Raw genomic sequence first — 18,572 nt, 5'->3', positions numbered from 1 at the left:
AACACACAGTTTAAAAAATGTGCAGGTTTAAAAGCCTAAGCAGTTCGGCCCTTTACACAAGCACAGCCCGTTACACGAGCGATAATACACCATATTATGGATGCAGGCACAGAGACAAATAGTCTGTCAGGAGGTGCACTGGACTATGTGCTACAAATAATTGTCTCACTATCAGTGTGCCCTGAGGGTGTCCCATTGACCCCATCAGACATTCCCTTGCAGGCGGGTTCAGTCATTCCTGTAGCCGCTTGTAGGGGGATCTCTGTCCCTCTTGAAGGTGCAGGCTGGGTGTAATCTTTTCATATTGCGTTGCCCCAAGGACAACAAGAGTTTGCATCTGCCCTTGGGTCAGAGGAGTATCAGCAATAGGGTGTACTATCTGTGTTTGCATGGCACACCTAGTTAAATCTGCAATGCAATACAAACAGGCACAGTCCACTATTACTGTAATATGGGCCCTGGTTTAATAAATGTGACTCTATAGTGAGCAAGTACTCGCAAGGAATTGTGTGGTAAGAAAAGACTAATATGTACACTGATATATTTTTGTTTTAAAGGCACCTGCCCAGCCTTGAATGTTTGGATCTATCCAACAATAATCTTACACAAATCCCTTCTGGTTTACCTCGAAACATAGTCCTGCTACATCTTGAGAAAAATGCCCTGAGGACTATCCCCGCCGATGTGTTCACTCAGATTAGAAATCTTGAGTACCTCCTGCTCCACAACAACAAGCTAAGGGCCAAGGGAATACACCCTCAATCCTTCCAAGGGTTGAAAAAATTGCATACTGTTCACTTGTATAACAACATGCTGGAAAGAGTGCCGAGTGGGCTACCACGACGTGTCAAAAGACTTATGATTTTACATAATCTGATAACCGGGATTTCCAAAAATGACTTTGCCTTTACTTACTACCTGGAGGATCTAAACCTGAGCTACAACAAAATCATCAGCACCCAAATTCACCGTGAAGCCTTCCGCAAACTGAGAGTGCTTAAATCCTTGGATCTTTCTGGCAATAACCTGAAACTTTTACCTTGGGGTTTGCCAAAGAACTTGGAAATTTTGAAGGTCAAGAATAATGAAATTAGCTCTATACCCAAAGGTTCTCTTTCACAGATGTCAAAACTGAAGGAGCTCAACTTGGGTAGCAACAAATTGAAGATCAACTCCATCTACACGGGAGCATGGGCCGAACTTGAAAGTCTTCAGGTAAACGTGTGACTGTGTCCTAAGGGTCTTTTGTACTGATGTGGTAATGTGTTATGTTCCTGTAGAGTCTGTGCCCATCATACTTTGCCCTGATATATTGTGAAGCAAAACATCTTTACAGGTGTTGTCACCAAACCAATAAGCATGAAATGTTTTTCTCACCAGAGGGGCTGATAATCTAATAATCTTGAAAGTATATGCCTGGGTTATGCAATACTGCACTGCATGAATGTGGAACATGTCACTGAGAACTAAGTACCACAATTTCAAATATGATTTAAGAGTTTTGTGTGGAGAGCCATTGAAAGTGAGAGTTATACCCTTGCTAAGGACTATTGTAATCAACAGACTAGGAATTTGACTCCTGGCTAGGCCACTTTACCCTTGTATCATTCACAAGTGGAAAAAAGAGTACTATTTTATTTTGGAATAGTAATCATATTAACACCAGTGATTTACAGCCCTTAGAAATGACAAGACTTTGGCTACCTTTTACGTCAGCCTCTGTTAATGTTTTAGGTTGAGCAGTTGTGTAGAGCGTTTCATAATAATCTGGTAGTTTGGCAAAGTTTACCACTTTCTTCATTAACTGGGTTTTATGAAATATGTACTTGAAATCCTAGCCTTGCTGTCGAGTTTCAAGGTGTGTGCGATTGGAAACAATACATATTGAAGGTGTTGAACTCTGCTTGTGAGTTCAGTGTGAGTTAATGGAGGCTCAAAGCTGCAAGAGTTTATGGAGGTATGAGAAGACATATCTTGTATTGATTAAAGAAGAAGTGCTCTTTTGTGTGGCTTGCCCCAACTCGTGTCTTCACCACTTCGTCTGTCCTGTATTTTGAAAACTTAAGTCTTGATGGCATTTGTATTGAGGTATGTGAGTGCCTAGTAAGGGCTATGAAAAAACACTTAAAATTTGGGAATTAGTTTTGCTTTCTTTGGCTTGACTATGTCTTTGGCTGCTTGATTTGGGAAGTTTTACTGTCTAGTTCTTGATATGTGGATAGATTCCTGCGTGCAGGTTTTTTTTAATTGTTTCATAGGGCACGTTGCAAAACACAGAAATTGTAATAATGGCTCTACCCATATATTTATCCTATCTGTCTATCTGTCTATCTGTCTATCTATCTATCTATCTATCTATCTATCTATCTATCTATCTATCTATCTATCTATCTATCTATCTATCTATCTATCTATCTATCTATCTATCTATCTATCTATCTATCTATCTATCTATCTATCTATCTATCTATCTATCTATCTATCTATCTATCTATCTATCTATCTATCTATCTGTCTGTCTGTCTGTCTGTCTGTCTGTCTGTCTGTCTGTCTGTCTGTCTGTCTGTCTGTCTGTCTGTCTATCTGTCTATTTATCTATCCACCCATCCTTCCAATCGTTTTGTATAGCGCTGCACTTTTAATTGCAGTGCACCATGTTGGGATAACTTGCATTGCCGTTGTCCTTGGTGTAGCTGTTTTGTATACTAATGAATTATCGTACTTCTTAATGTTATGGAGTATGCTGATATGACAATTGTCAGCACACTAAATTCATGATGTGTATTCATGATGTGATACTTTCACTGTCTCATTATATAATTTTTCACAAAAAAAAGACAATGATCACTCTTCCATAAGCCAAGCGCCCTTCGCCTTTGGCTGCTGTGGTTTAGCATGCTTCAGGCATTAGTTCTTGGGGATGCCCATCAGCATTAGCAGTGGCGGTTGCATTCTACAAAAAGGCAGTGGGGCGGGGAGGCTCAGAGGGGGAGTGTGGGGGGGGAGAATAAACAAATATTTAAAATCTTACCTTAAGTTGATGGCTGTGTCCCGCGTCGTGCAGAGTGCTTCCTCTTTTGTGTCCCAGCAGGCGCTGGGGCTGCATCAGACTCCCATCCCAATCCCCACGCTACAGGGCAGTGTGGGGATTGGCCTGAGCGGGCTTTAAAGCCGCTCTTCTCAGACCAGTCTGAGAGTTTTGGTCAGCCTGAGAAGGCCGGCCAACCACACATGAGCACTTAGGGAGTTGAGTGCACGTAGCACTCCTCTTACCCCCTCCCATGCCCCGCCGCCAACCCTTCCTGCACGCGCTGGACGATAATCAAATATCGCTTTATTTTTTAGCTGCTGGCTCTGCCAGTGGGGCGACGCTCCCGTGAGCGTTACTATCAGCCCACGGATTTGGTGTATGTGAACATCTGAAAAGTAGTGCCACACAGCAATCAAGACACAAGCCCACAAGTGCTCTGCGACCCCATACCTCTCATGTTGCTCTGCTTAGCTGCTCCTTCTACCTGCACCCCTTCAGGCAGAACCAGCTGCTCTCCCTCCTCCTACTGAGGGCTCCTGTCATCCCCCCCTGTCCAGTCTTTTTATGCAAATTCAGCTGCTGTTCTGCCTCCTGCCAGCCTGTTTCTCTCATGCACACCTACTGGGTGGTATCATGCAGCTTTCTCAACTCTCCCTCCGCCAGGGTCCGCCTTAAATTGACTGGGACAGCTCCCTGGGCCTAAAGATAATTAAGTGTTTGTTCTGAGGGCGGGGAAGGGGGGGGGGGTCATTGCGGGGTGATGGCAGGAGCTATGGGGAAGATAGGAGGAGAGCAGGGCTTGATGGGGTGCTAGAAATTATGCTGATGTATATAAGGGGCGAATTGCAAAGTCTTTAACGGGACCTGATTGCATGCATGCCAACATTTTAGAAGAGGAGGGTTGGAGATTTAAAAATAATTCTTGGGAGCATGTATTTTCCCCCATTGACTTCTATCGAGGCCTGAATCGGGTATATTGACATGTACGGGACTTGCAAGTGTGCTGCTGCAGGATTGGATAACATATATAAAAATATTTTAAAAATTATTTACCTGTCAGGAGCACACAACAACATTATGACAAGTCAAGGAGAGCGTGACAAAAATGTTGTGCACTGGCCTGCAGGAGCAGGTGACTGGCAGTGCATGCTCTAAATCATACAAGACCTGTCCCTGTCATCTACTGGCCCGAAGAATCAGGTCTTTGCATGCAGGAGTCATGAGAGTGGAGACTAGCCTTGATATCAGTGGTCTCCCGCCTGAATCGAGAGGGTTGGCATGTATGCGATTGAGACCAAGCGGGATGGACGAGTTGCTGTTTGCATGACATTAAGTCAGGCCGCTCCCTGCTGCTCGCCTAGTTCGCCCATGCCCAAGGCTGGCCCTGACCTCCTGCCACCGAGCTGCTCCTTTCATGTGCACTTAGTGTTTTCCATGATGCAACCAGCTGCTCTCCCTCCTCCCTCAAATGCACCTATCTGGTTTCTTGATGCCCCTATTGATGCTTTCATTCCTCCTGACAGGCCCGCCCATTCATGCTCGCCTGGCAGTTTCCTTGATGCAATTCTTACTTCTCCCTCCTCCAGCAGCGACACCCCTATAATACACATCTGCCAGGTCCCTTTATATAGCTCCCACTGCCCTCCCTCCACCTGCCGGCCACTCCACTCCTGCTCGAATGAGTTATCCGTCTAGATTTAAATAAAACAGTATGCTGCTCATAAAATAGTGAACATATAAGTATCAATCAAACCTGGTACAACTGACACTTTATAACACTCCACAGTACTAATGAACCAGCGTCAGAGCTCATTCTGGAGCTGCAAGAGTGCTCCTGTTCATGACCTCAGACAGATGTGTAGTCCTGACCTCATACAGATGTGGAGCCATGCTAGTTTTAGTTAGTCCATTCCAGTGCCTGAGCGCAGCCAAAGCTAACACACTTACTGCGACTGCAAACAACACTCTGAGCCAAAAGTGCTTTCACAAGTGACAACAAGAAGCCTAGTGATGGCAAGCTCGCAATATACCTGCTGTGATGATATTGTGCATGCAAGGGTTGAACCTAATACCACATTCTCATATAAAAATGTCAATTTTTTTGGCTCTTCATCATTGTATACATTTGCATTTGTCATGACCATTGATTGGACAAATCATTAATAACTACAATCATCTCAGTCATATTTGCTATGCTGTTGCTCAATGTTGGAAAATAAAATGACCCAGTCTGTCTTAAGCAATATCCGAAAATTACTACTCTCTATTTAACATGCCTAAGTTCACCTGTCCAAAATTTACGGCAGAATAAATGATCTAAAAAAAGATGTTTTTACCAGGCTGGGCTGGCATCAGAATCTAGAATGCATTCATATACAAGAAATGGAGAAAGCGACTTCTCTCTACAGCAGTGGTTAATTTGCGCTGGTAGTAGCTAGTGGGCAACCCCACCATACATTTCTGGGCACAGAGACTCTTTCTTATTCTCTCGCCGCAGTTGTCAGTCCCGTTCAAAGGTTGAATTAAATGCTTTACTTGCTTGTCCCATTCATTCTCTGCCCAGGATCAAGCAAGATTTTGTGCCATTTGTGATAGATAATGCAACTACATCATCCTAGCACCACTAGAGCTAATACTGCAGCCTTGCCGCCTCATTGGTTCAATGATAAAAGATGCGATTGGCAGGCTGCAACATGGATGAAGCTCACAGAAGTACGAGCGCTTGTATTTTACTGCTTTCGTTGCTGTGTGGTCTCCACACATGCATGGCCCACGGCCACCTGCTCGCTAACATCCCCAGCCCGTATGTGCCCACCAGCTGCCCTGCTGTCTGTGAGTCATAAGCAATTGCCCCTGAGTCTGGGCTGGTCCAACTGGAGCCTAGGCGAAGTCAGAGGGTGCCAGACATCTCACCACCAGTTGAAAATTGAACCCAAACCCAGCAAGGTCCTGCAACTGAACCTACCTCAGCACCCAAATCAGGCAGTACCCTAACCTATCTGGTGTGAACTGCCACTAGCTGGAACCCAGTGACATGACGGAATGCATCAGCACCCCTCCTAATAGAACAGATGAGTCTTGGAATGCCGGATCTCTCCCCAGTACTGCGTGACTAAAGGATGACACACCAGGGGACAATCCACTTTGGAGGTGTTGCAGGGATTCTGCACATGTACAGAACTATGCGCAGGAAACCAGGACCTCAGTGTGTAGTGGTGTACCAAAATACCCACCTCGGTACCCAGAACCCCAATCCGTCTAGCTATTCGTTCTCCGTGCTACAGTGAAGCTACCAATGATTAGACTTCCTAGAACATGTTACTTCATCCCTCTCAGTATACTTGGGAACAAGAACACTCTTTCGGTTAAACGCTCGTACTTGTCCACAACATGAGTAAATAGAGTCAAGGAATAGTTTAAAATGTTTATTTTAACTAACGTGCTCTATAATGCAGTTGTTCGATCTGGGGGTCTCTAGTTGGCAGAGGTATTCACCTTAGACCAAATAGGGACCCTTGCTTCTAGTCAGGGTACAAGGACACACACGGTAGATAACCCCTGCTCACCCTCTAGGTAGCTTGGCTCGAGCAGACAGGCTTATCCCCAAGGCAATGTGTAAGGTATTTGCACGTAGACACCACAATGATCCCCCTTCCGTACACCACAAACGTAGACCACACAGGTGAGTTATATCAAAATTAATATATCTTTATCTAGTTTCCGCAGTTGAAATCAAGCATCACAGGTTTATACAATATTCGCTTTCTTGGTTGGTCGGGATCGTAAGACGATAGTCTCTAGTCTCTTGTGTGATTCGATACTCACTGAGAATGAATCAGTTTGTAGGCTCTTGATGTTTAGGCAGCTACGTTGCTCCGGCGGTGTCGCTGCACTCGTTGTAAAAGCGCTCCTCGGGCTGTTCGGTGCAAGGTTTCCACAACTCCCTCGACGAGCCCCCCAGTGACGATGTCGACGTCACCGGAGTCAGCCACTCACAGCGCGGCTTCGTAGAGCAGGGAAGTACGACTCTGGATCTGCTTCAGGCCCCCGGGTCGCGGCAAGGCACGTGCCGATGAGCACGTCGGTCTTCTTGATTCGGCAACCGGTGTCAGGCCCGGATCAGTGCGGCACCCTCCGGCAAGACAGAGAGCAGCCAGCCCACTTCACAGGCAGATGTTGAGAAGCTTGGTAGAACAGTCCCCGGTCCCTGCAGCACACAGCAGCGCAGGGGGGACACAGCAGAGTCTTGAGTTCTTGGCAACCTTTCTATCCCTGGGTTGCAAAACAGGAGGCCAGCTCTTCTCAGGCCCTTGGAGATTCGGTTTAAGACACAGCACACAGCAAAGTCTTGTTTGGTCAAGTTGGTAGGGTCAGCACACAGCAAGACCCCTTCTCCTCCTCAGCTTCAGTTGTACAGCAGAACAGGTCAGCCCTTAGAGCACACAGCAAGGCAATCTTCCTTTAGTCCTTCAGCGGTCCGTCTTTCAGCAGAGGTTCCTCTTGATGGTAGAATCTAAAAATCTGTTGTCAGGGGTCGTGTACTTATACCCCTAAAAGTCTTTGAAGTCTTTGTGCAAGTGGGTCCTGAGCCCGGTCTGATCCAGTTCTGGGTGTTGCTGGAGCACTTTGTTTTCCTGGCCTCTACATTCTTTTCAGAGTGAGGGGCAGAGTCGTCAGCCGCCCAGCAGGAGGTGGAGCCAGCAGTGTGGCAGGCAGGCACAGCCCTATTCAATCCCAGGTGCTATCTCCTCCCTCCACTCTCCTTGCAAATGTCGCCATTCAGCAGAGGGCTGACTCAGCCAACCTCCCGGGGGATCCCCAGCCCCTGTCACTCTCAAGCCAGACAGTCAATCCACAAGCACGCCCAGGCACACAGAAGGGTCAGACAAGAGAACAGCTACTCTCTAAAAAGTACTATTCTCCAACTCAGGATTTAAAAACAACCTCTCCTAAAAGATGTGTTATTAAATGCTGAGCTCAGGGATATCAAACACTCATGTCTTATCTTGTTCCTATCAGAAGATAGGCGGATAGCCATTGGCACCAGCCTCCCCCATGTTAGCCTATGGAGCAAGATAACCTTGCAGCAGTGAACACACAAAATGGCCGTTGTTCACTACCAGAACATGTTACCTGCACTAGTACATGCTCTACCTTTTACATACACTGCACCCTGCCCAGGGGGGTACCTTGGGCCTTCCATAGGGATGACTGACGTGTATCAAAAGGGAAGGGTTAGGCCCGGTCAGTGTGGACACTGGCCAGGAGGACATGGCAGTCCGGGGACTGCAGGCAGGCCTGCGGTGGCAGGCCTGAGACACTGTTTTAGAGCTACACAGGTGGGTGGCGCAATCGGCGCTGCAGACCCTTTAGTAGCATCTGTCATCACCAGCCCTGGCACACACAGTGCACTTTACTAGGGACTTCATGGTGATACAGATATGCCAATCAGGTATATCCAATCAATATGATATTTTACACAGGGAGCACTTACACTCTGGCACTGATTAGCAGTGGCAGAGTGTCCAAAGCATCTAGACCAGCAAAACGAAATCCAGCACAGCATCAAAAATCCATGTAGCAGAGGCGAAAGATAGGGGAAAAACCCACGCCAAGGATGTCAGGTCTAACAGCAGTACACTAGCCAATACTAGCAGCAAAATGCATAAGATCAAACAAATCAGCATTGTTACAATTCCATATAGAACAAAAGGAGAAATCATATTAAAATGATGGTGGAAATAGGACTATAGCGCCTTGCCACCCTCCCCGTGCTAGAAACTAGTTTATTATAATTATAGAAGACCTCCAGACTTTGTCAGGGGGACCCCATACCTCTGAGTTCAGATGCAGGAATTTACATCTCCGGACAAGCACAGCTCTTCTATCATGGAAAGCGTTTCTCCAAGTGTCTTAACATGCATGAAAGGCAATATTAAAAGCACCATATTTCCAGGTTTGCAGCTGTGTTCTATGTTATGGCTTAGGACGTGAGACTGACCAAAGCAAACAGAGTTCATTGTTTTATGACCTTGAACACACTGTACAGACGAGGAGCAGAGTGTTCAACTAAATATGTGAAATGCAGACAGTTCTCATGTGAAAGCGAGCAGGCAAAGTGTTTGCGAGAAATGTGGCATGTAGTAACGTGAGCAAAAGCGGCAAAATGGCGGCCAAGCATATCTAACTTATGCTAACTTAGCAATGTCCGCAGGTGTGTCCATATCCTCACTACAGAGGGACCATGAGATGCCGCATCGATAGCAGTGTTTTCTGTTCTGTTCCGCAACACACAGGCAGTCACTGGGCCCTACACAAGAAGTATTATGGGTGGTGGTGCTCTAGAAAAGAGACGTGTCTTCTGCAAGACCTGTACCAGAGAGAGAGAGAGCTGTGCTGGGACTTGCACTGCAGGCTGTGACTTAAGTTTCAATTGGTGCTTGAGTTCTTGTGATGAGGCCACAAGATATAGACATGCTCAGCCTGCTTTAATCACTTAAGTCCTGAAAGGTAATGATCCGTTTGTATGATGTATGGGGCAGTTCATGTTTGAGTCTTCAGAGCTTTTATCCATCAAAAGATATGAAGGCCATAATTGTGTCCTTTTTAAGTCGAGCCTAGAGTCAGCGTGCAAGCGCTGCTCTAGGGAAGATCTGTGGTGGTTCACTATGTGAGGGAAGCCCTGCCCACAGCCCCGCCCATTTTTTTATTGGCTTGTGTCTTTGTCCTTTGTAAATGCTGTCTTCTGATTGATTATGAGGCTTGGCAATTCCTCCTTATTATGGCCATATCGTCATTTGTACCCTCCCATTGCTACTAGCCCCTTTACTTCGAGTGTTACACGGTAGGCTGCGTGTTATTTAGACTGTGAGCACTACTTTGTGTGCCTTCTCGCCCCCTTCTCCCTCCACCCGCACTCCCGTTGGCTGTGCTTCCCCCCGTTGTCGGTGATGCAATGCAATAGGTCTTGCGTAAGGGTGAGTCCTATTGCATTGCAAATGCTTGTTTTTTATGGTGCTCGGTCCGATCGCAGCTCTGAATTGCAGTGCTGCTCGCACCCACGGCTGCGCCCCCACTGTGGGTGCTATAATGTAAATGCTGGCCGCCGGTGAATATTAATTAATTTACGAGCTCCACCGGCCCAAGGGAGAGAGTCAGGCCTGTAAATGTTATCTGCTCACATTTGGTGAACGTTCAAAGACCTAAGTCAAATGTCAGATGCTGTTTTTGAGCGCCTCGTTATTTATTTTCTCTGACTACAGAGAGAGGATTTCCTAGTTTGCATGCAGCTACCCCAGCATCATCCCCCTTCGCTGCTTGAGCCCTGCGTCAAATTGCTTGAGTCTAAATATTGAGCCACCCCTTGCAGCTCTCCTCTGTTCCTGCTCTCTCCTTCACTCCGGACCAGTGTAACCTGCATTTAACGTGTCTTATATTCAGAAGGTTTCAGTCCCTACTGCGAAAAGGTGTCCTGTATTTTACACTCTTATTATTGTCACACTACATCAGACTCATTGCGATGTTATCCAGATACGCCAACTCTCGATTAGAGGAAGGGGTTTTAAGCTAAATAGTGATAAGCAAAGGTGGTGCCTGCCAGTGAGTCTGTTGGTGTGCACTTTCCGCGCTGTCACACAATGTTAGTGCCGTGCTTTACTGTATTAGTTTATCACCCCCCTTTTCCTTGGAAATGCCACCGCCTTGCCGTTTTTGTTGTTTACTACACACATAGAGCTCCTAGATTTAAAAAAAACCATGAAAATGTTCCAAATGCACAATACGTTTACATGTATACGGAGTAATTTAAATAAACAGCAGCGTCACAGAAGCATATAAGCTAAAGGAAATGGTCTCAATAAATTAGTGATCAACAGCTTGTTTGAGTTGCACATGAATGTGTGTAAATAGACGTCACACGAATATGCTGACGCCACGTTGCTGAAAGTAGATATACTATAAGCCTGTTTACTGCTTGCACAAAGTGTTCGGATAAATATGGGTACTCACTTCTATGGCTCCCGGTGGTTTGTTTCTAAACCGCTGTGTGCACCCCTCAGCCAGCACAGGCAGTGATTTAATGGCTAAGAGCAGGGAGGAGTGTTGGAACAGCTACCCATTACACAATAACAAGCAGTGGACAGGGTAACAAAATGGCGTTTGGGTGGGATCATTAAGTCGATTGCGTCCACTGTTGAAAGATGACAGTTGGACAAGAGAGATCAACACTATGGTGTATGTACAAACTGTGCGCAGTTTGGGAGGAGAGGATAGGTGTGAGGTGCGAAATTTGTATTTACTTATTTAAGATTTTGCAGATGTTGATCGAGGTACTCAAGAAGTTGGGGGCAAAACAATATACAACACAACGAGATTCAAACGAAAATACTTTTTTAAAACTCTAATTTAGTTCAGAAGGTGATCACTCTCAAATAAGAGGGCCTCAGACAGTTGACAGTGTATGAATGAATGAGACTGTGGAATAAATAAATGCAAGGAAGCCTTCACCATTGTGATGCACGAGCAGAAATAAGAGAGAAGTACAAGAGAAGCTTCAACATCGAGATTCTGTGGGGCATGACCGTTGTGTAGGCTGCATTTGAAAGGCTGGTAAACAAGAGATAAGCAGAGAAAGTAGAGTAAGAGGTTAGAAATCTGGAGAGAAGAGAACAATGTTGTTTAGAGAATAATAGGACATTTTAGAGCGCTTGAGGTTTTGTGGCAGTGACATTGCAGCATCACACTTTTATTTTTAGGTCTCGCCTAGGCAGCGCATGCACTGTCTCGTCGAGAGATGGTGTATATAGTATACTGGGGGAAGCTCCGCCCACTTTCTGCTCATGCTTTTGATTGGCTCAAATCTGAAATGCTGCATTCTGATTGGTTGCCGGCTTATTAGTCCCGCCTCCTGACTGCCATAAGAACATTTTCGTCCTTCGATGGCTATCGGCCCCTTTACTTAAAAAATTTTTTGGTTTCCCTACCTCTCCCTGTTCCGTCCCGTAGTACATAACTTCTTGGACCGCCACCCTCCCGCCACCCCCTCCCATTCATGCCTTCTTTCACGCGCGCACTACCATTTAAAATGCAATCAGTTTTGTGGAAATACGAGTCCGATAACATTTTCAATGCTTGTTTGACATTTCATTGGTGGGTGAATTGGCACTCTTTGTCTCGCATGAGCGCGATGCCTTACATTGTGCGCATGCATGACAAAACAGTGGCGTTTTTCCAATTCACTGCGGTGCCCGTGAAGCCCGCCTTGCCTGCACGCCTATCTGCTCTCAACAAGCACGCAGAGTGCTGCGTGTTTCACCGCCGCAGGCCCGTGACCGGAGAGAAGCACTGAGGGCCGGTATTTCATCACCACCAGCCCCCGATCCCCAGAAGTGCTGAGTGCTTGCTTTGGTTTCACCACCGCTACTCGGGCCGACTGCCCGAGGCCGGGTTCGCTAAGGAGAGGAACCGCGCTGAAGCAGAGTCGGAGGGTCTCTGATGCAGCACCGGCTTCAAGAGTCAGTGTGGAGAGAGTGCAGGCACTGCAGGACCAGGCGCTGCTCCTCCCGCTTCAAGGCGCTCCTGGCAGCGGGTCTGCTGAGGCCGCCTGCTCCTCAGCGCGCCATGCACCCGGAAGCCTCTCTCCTGCTGCTCCTGCTGCTCCTGTGCGCAGCCGGGCTCCTCGCCTCTCCTGCAGCTGTCAGCAGTGAGTGCGCAGAGGACAGCTGCAGCAGATAATTGCTGGGGCGATGGTCTGCTCTATACGTTAGGGTGATTTTATTTAATATTTTTTTGTAGTGTTATACAGCGCAAACTCTGCCGCATGTATTGTAGCGCTTTACATGAGCACCAGTGACGTCACATAAGGGGGGGGAGTAGGATGTTGAGCCCACGCAGGGACTCAAAACTGGTTCCGAAGTGGGCATAATAAAACACATCAGTATGTGCAATACAAATGGTTATTGGTGCATTTATTCACAGACTGTTGCATTCAATATTCCTAATGTGCATGCATATCTCCTTAAAGGCTACAAAAAGTACAAACCCTTCTCCCGAATCATAATTTATCCTGGAAGTCCTTGGGAAGTGACAACAAACTTAGTGTCTTTGTTTCAGTGGGATTGGTAGCAAGGCGGTAAACTTTAGCTAGCTCTCCTGAGAGTTGAATGTGTGTGCTGATTACCCTTTAAGTAAGGTTCTTGTACTGGGCCCAGCTGGAATGGACAATAAGACATCTCCCTCACTCCTTGTTGATACAAACGCAGAGGAGACAAAGTATAGATACTCCTGAATGTGTCCTTGTGTCATGCCAGCAGGGCCATTTCAATTGAAACACTGCATTGGACCCTTTCCTTACTTGGGTACATTTTAAAGGATTATAGTTTGGGACAACCGTCCTGTCACATATTGCTATTATGCACAGAAATTGTGTCAGTACCACTACACTGCGTTTACTTGACACCCTGACCACTCCCCTGTGTCATGCTGTCACAACCCCAGGCGACCAGAGTATATTGGGTGGGTCCCAATACCTCCCCACCCCCAGCAGTCCCATTTATAACAGAGTCCGCAGGACAGCCATTTCTGTATAACTAATTTGCCTTAATAGGCTCTAATCTAATGCTACAATGTAGGATGGCTCTATGACCTCGCGATGCAGTCATCTTCGAGAAACCCACGGGTCAAGATTTCAAAACGTTCCCAAAACGTACTTTTTTTTGTAGTGTTATACAGCGCGAACTCTGCCGCATGTAATGTAGCGCTTTACATGAGCACCAGTGACGTCACACAAAGGGGCAGTACGTTTTATGGGGGGGGGGAAGAGTAGGTGATTTGACCAGAATCACAGGATGTTGAGCCCACGCCGGGACTCGAAACTGGTTCCGAAGTGGGCAGCGCTGGCTGTCACGTCCCCTCCCTCGCTCCTTGACCGGGATCACAGGGGGTGTTGGAGTAGGAGCTGGGAGTGTAGTGCCACGTCTTGCAGCTACAGGTGTTGTGCAACATCTGGCATCCCTGCTCACCTGAGAGTAAACTCCGCCTAGCCAGGGTCAGCAGAAGCACGTAGCAACCAAGACTCCTGCGCCCACGTTACCACTATACAGAGCGGTGCATCCGATTCACAGCTACCGCGCTTCAGTGTATGCCAGACGATTATTAATTGTGTAATGTTCGTGCCTTATCCGGATATCGTTACAACTGCTTCCAAGGAATTCCGGCTTTTAAAGTAAACGACTACTGTTTTTATTCTTAACTTCGGAAGCATCTGATGTGAATTCTTCAAGGAGCAATTCACTTCTGCCTAAGCCAATGCCGCCTCAGACAGTAGACATTTTCTGGTGCTTGTTCCTGTTTTAATTGGTTCCATGGACCCAGCTCATGTTACTGTTTGCTTACGTTGCACGCTTTATGGCCACCTTATCTTTTAGTATTGTATGCTCTGGCCAGACTTCGGTGTCAGAGCACGCTTTAACCCTCTACACCCCAGCACAAAGCCATTGAGAGCGAGAAACAAATGACAACAACACACAGTCCCTTGTGGGAACATAGACTGTGAGAGTAACACTGCAACTTTGTTTTTTACCTACTACCTCTCGTTTTTAAAGGGGAATTGCCAGATGATGTCCAAATATTTAAGAAGCCCCCAAAGCTTTCGTAATTGTAGCCTTTGTTTGGAAATCCTAGGCAGGACAGGTTTGAGCAGCGTCCTTTGGCATATGAATGTGTAACCAGCTCTTCCCAGTTACCCTTTACCCCTCCCTTGTGAGAAGATTCAAGGTATCGATAGCTATAGCAGGCAGTTGCAGTTTTGCCATCAGTTTAATCCCTTGCAGTGTAACTTCGCCTGTGAAACAGTAACAATTCACAACCTGCCTTCCGAGAGCGTAAGCTTGAATGGAGCGGCACGGCATAGATAAAAGGAACAGCAGTAACGGTGACAAAAGGTGGTCATTCAGCAACATGAACTCTTCATCAATATTTCTTGACAGCCAGCCCCCCACCACCCTTCTGGTTTTTAAACAAGTACTCGGAGGCAACACCCGATGTTTTGCACATTGACCCTTTAATAATGCAACGTTCGAGCAACTTCAGAATTATGCTGATCTGTAGGGATACCGCACTGTATAAAGGATGTAGGGAATATTGGCTGTGAGTTGCCTTTTTAATGCCTTTTCGCTTGCCTACCTTTAGTGGTGTGAAACACACTGGTACCAGCATGCTGCACAGAGGATGGACGCATTCTTTAAGTTGAGGATGCATTCTTTAAGGTGCAGCCCTTTTGCTGTTTCTTACACACACTCACATAGCACTATTTTCATGCACCAAAACTATTCACTCTTTCTTTCACACCCAGTGTGTAATAATTGAAGAGCCCTTCAATCCCTGGCAGCACAGCACCCAGGTTATTCCGATCCCATGGCTCTAAATGGCAAATGTGTTATTTTTGAACGCCTTCAGGCTACCTTTATCATGGAAACCAATTGCTATGCACTCACATCTGTTTTGAAAGCCGATATCTTCGGCTAGCTGTAAATATCTGTATCGCTGCTCACACTTGCAAATTTGTGTTTTGTTGCCATGTAAACATGCTATGAATTGCCCTGAATCACCTGCTCAAAAACATCACATAGAGACTGGAACCCAGTTGGCAACCTTCCAAATTATTTAATGTACAAGCTATATTTGCTGTAACTTTGGTGTCTCTGGCGCTTAAGCAAAAATAAACGGTCCAAAGTATAACCACAAAACATCGACAATTGGTGTTTGTTAACTTGCTCTCGCTATTCCCTTTACTCGGCTTTACTTCATAAAAGGGAATTTCAAGTAAGAGAACCCATGGTGGAAGGTTGCCTTTATCACTTTTTATGACAACAAACTATTACTTATATTTCTGAGGACAAAAGCTTACAACGTGCCCCATTACGATATTGCGTCTTTCTTTTCAAAAGACATTCTGGCCCTACAAATTTATACTACCCACCCAATCGCACACTACGTCTCAGTGTCACAAAAGGTTAGGGCCTACTTTGCACATCATTCTACTCCTCACCGCATACATCCACTCCACTTCAATCCAAAACACATGGGTAAAATACTCAGTTACAACGCCAATACCTCTAACGTTAATAAATGTGAGACCAATTTGCATTGCAAATGCTTGTTTAAACAGTGCTGACTTCAAATGCCAAGTTTAAAAAACTCTGAGACTAAGGACCTGGACTGCAGCTTAAGTTCCTGCTGTTGTACAAAATGGTTTAGCGATAAGCAAATTAGTACACCAGGAGTTTACATACTTATAAATCCCTTTCTGACTTCCCTGACGTCTGCTGCGGGTTAACAGTGCGGCTGGCAGTCAACAATATCTTTATTTCTGAGTGTCAAGTTTGGACACTTCTAACCCTTGCTGCTTGCATTGTTCTGGAAAGAACTCCCACGGCAGGTTTTCTAAGGAGTGTTAATGTAGCCGATTAAATCTGAAAGGCCTCTCTGCCCTTTCCCCCACTGGGCTGTTTAACCCTTCATTGCCGATAAGAAAGAAACGTAAGAAAGCCACGAACTAACATTTATTTAGCATTCCACAACCACATTCTTTGGTTGGAGGAGAGAGGATACCATCTTATATTTTAGTTTTCTTCAACCATGTGCTCGCTGCATTGTGGGCCGTGTAGTTTGGCCTTTTAACAGTTTCATCATGGGCTCAAAAAGAAATGTGTCTTGCTTACATTTCTTAGCACTCAGTTTAAAATGCTGCATAGATAAAAACCTATACGGTCCCAAAGGTGAGACCGATTGCATTGCAAATGCTTGTTTCCTAGATGTTTGGGATTGTAAATGTACCCAGTGGTTAGTGAATTCCCTTAGAGGGATCTGCGAAAATTGCCAAAATGTAGCAATTTTCTTTTTCTTTTTTTTTTTTTTTTTAATTGGAAACATATTTTTCAAGATTGACATCATAAAAGCTTTCCTGTGCTACGATCACTATCTTTGCAGCTCTCAGGACCAGGCAGAGTTGTACAAACATAAGTCTTCCCACAATTGTTTTCAATTTTCTAGGTGGTAGTCAATTTATCCTATTTTTGTGCTTCCTATCCAAAATGCAGTTTGTGGTGGAATTGAGTGTGAAATCCATGTGTCAACCTGGAAAGCAAAACATTTCTGAAAAGTAAAAAAAAAAAAAATCTGAATTAAGCAAGGGGTCCTTTGTGTAGACTGTTCATCATTTGCACAAATAAACCAATTATTTTATTCATAAACTAATGGAAATAAGTAGGGAAAAATTGAAATACAAGACGATGTTTCAATCAATAATGTTTTTCTCTAATAGTGGATTTACAAAAGAAATATTCCATTGCATCTGTCAGGCTCTTCTAATTGCAGCAATTTGAGCAATGTATACAGTGTTTGTTGTCTAAAACCGTGAAAGTCAGAAGCATCAATTGAGCTGCAGCTCATAATGATTGTCATTGTGTATAAACCATGCATTAATTTATATGGTTAAATCTAATGAATGAGAAATGGGTATGTAGGAAACCTATATGAATTTTTAAATATGCACAAGATACAACTCTGAATTTGGAGTTACCTATATAATCAAGTTATTTAAAGAGCATTTTGCAAAGTGTATTCTTTCTTACACACTGGCTTACATTTGAAAGCCAAAAATGGAGAGAAAGGTAATTAATAATAACAAATGTTCTACTATTCTGAGTTTCCACACTCCTCCTGATAAAATGGGTACCCCACATGTGTCGGTGTGGTAAGCTTCCACAACAGGCCTCAAAATGCAATGAGGGGACATCAGATTTCTGCCATCAAAATTAACTCATTTTGTAGTGTGGACAGCAGTAGTATTTGCACCCAGAATTGCCCAACACTCAGGTAAACCTACTATTGGACTTGCTGAGTAAAGATCCCAACATTGGCTTCAAAGTAGGCACTAAGCCGAATGACACTTACAAGAAAGTATTGTCACTACAAGAAAACCTAGTTAGAAATAATTTTACAATCACAAAACCACATCATTGAGATATATGAAGGAATTGCAGGACTACAAAGGCCAAATCATTGCCATAGGCCAAAGAATCACTTGTGTTACGAGCCATGTGGTTTACGTAATAGAATGCTATTGTGGCCTCAAATACATAGGGAGCATGATATGCCAGGTTAAGAAATGTATATTAGAACATATTAGAGCAGTACAAAACAAGGACCAGAACTATGGTTTGGCCAAACATCATGTGCAACATTCCAACAAAAACTGGAGGAGTATGCGCTAATATGGAATGAATAGCGTGTGTACGTAAAGATAGGAGGTGTGGAAACAGAGTCCAGAAACTAAGACGCTTGGAATCAAGCCTCATCATCAGGCTCAGGAAAAAGGTTCCACTTGGACTCAATGCTGATGAAGAACTCTTTAAACATTTGTAATCAGTGCCTATATCATGTCCATTTTGGTTTTCTCTTTTCTTTATAATAGTTTTCTAAAAACAAGTAATTATCACTTAGCTGCTTCTAACAACCTAATAGAACATGCGGATACCAAACC

The 18,572-nt window shown here is 45.0% G+C and overlaps 1 protein-coding gene across 1 annotated transcript in view; it reads left to right on the top strand.

The window, feature by feature from the left end:
- Window positions 1–18,572, top strand: part of PODN (podocan) — a 286,283-nt gene that overhangs the window by 230,184 nt on the left and 37,527 nt on the right. The window contains exon 8 of the mRNA XM_085602596.1: window positions 558–1,215. Coding sequence (XP_085458722.1) covers window positions 558–1,215 — 658 coding nt within the window. The remainder of the gene's footprint in view (window positions 1–557; window positions 1,216–18,572) is intronic.

Source organism: Triturus cristatus, chromosome 4_2, assembly GCF_964204655.1.
Source record: "Triturus cristatus chromosome 4_2, aTriCri1.1, whole genome shotgun sequence".
In the NCBI taxonomy this organism is placed as follows: Eukaryota; Metazoa; Chordata; class Amphibia; order Caudata; family Salamandridae; genus Triturus; species Triturus cristatus.
Note: the sequence above shows the minus strand (reverse complement) of the source record. Positions and strands in the feature narration are given on the sequence as shown.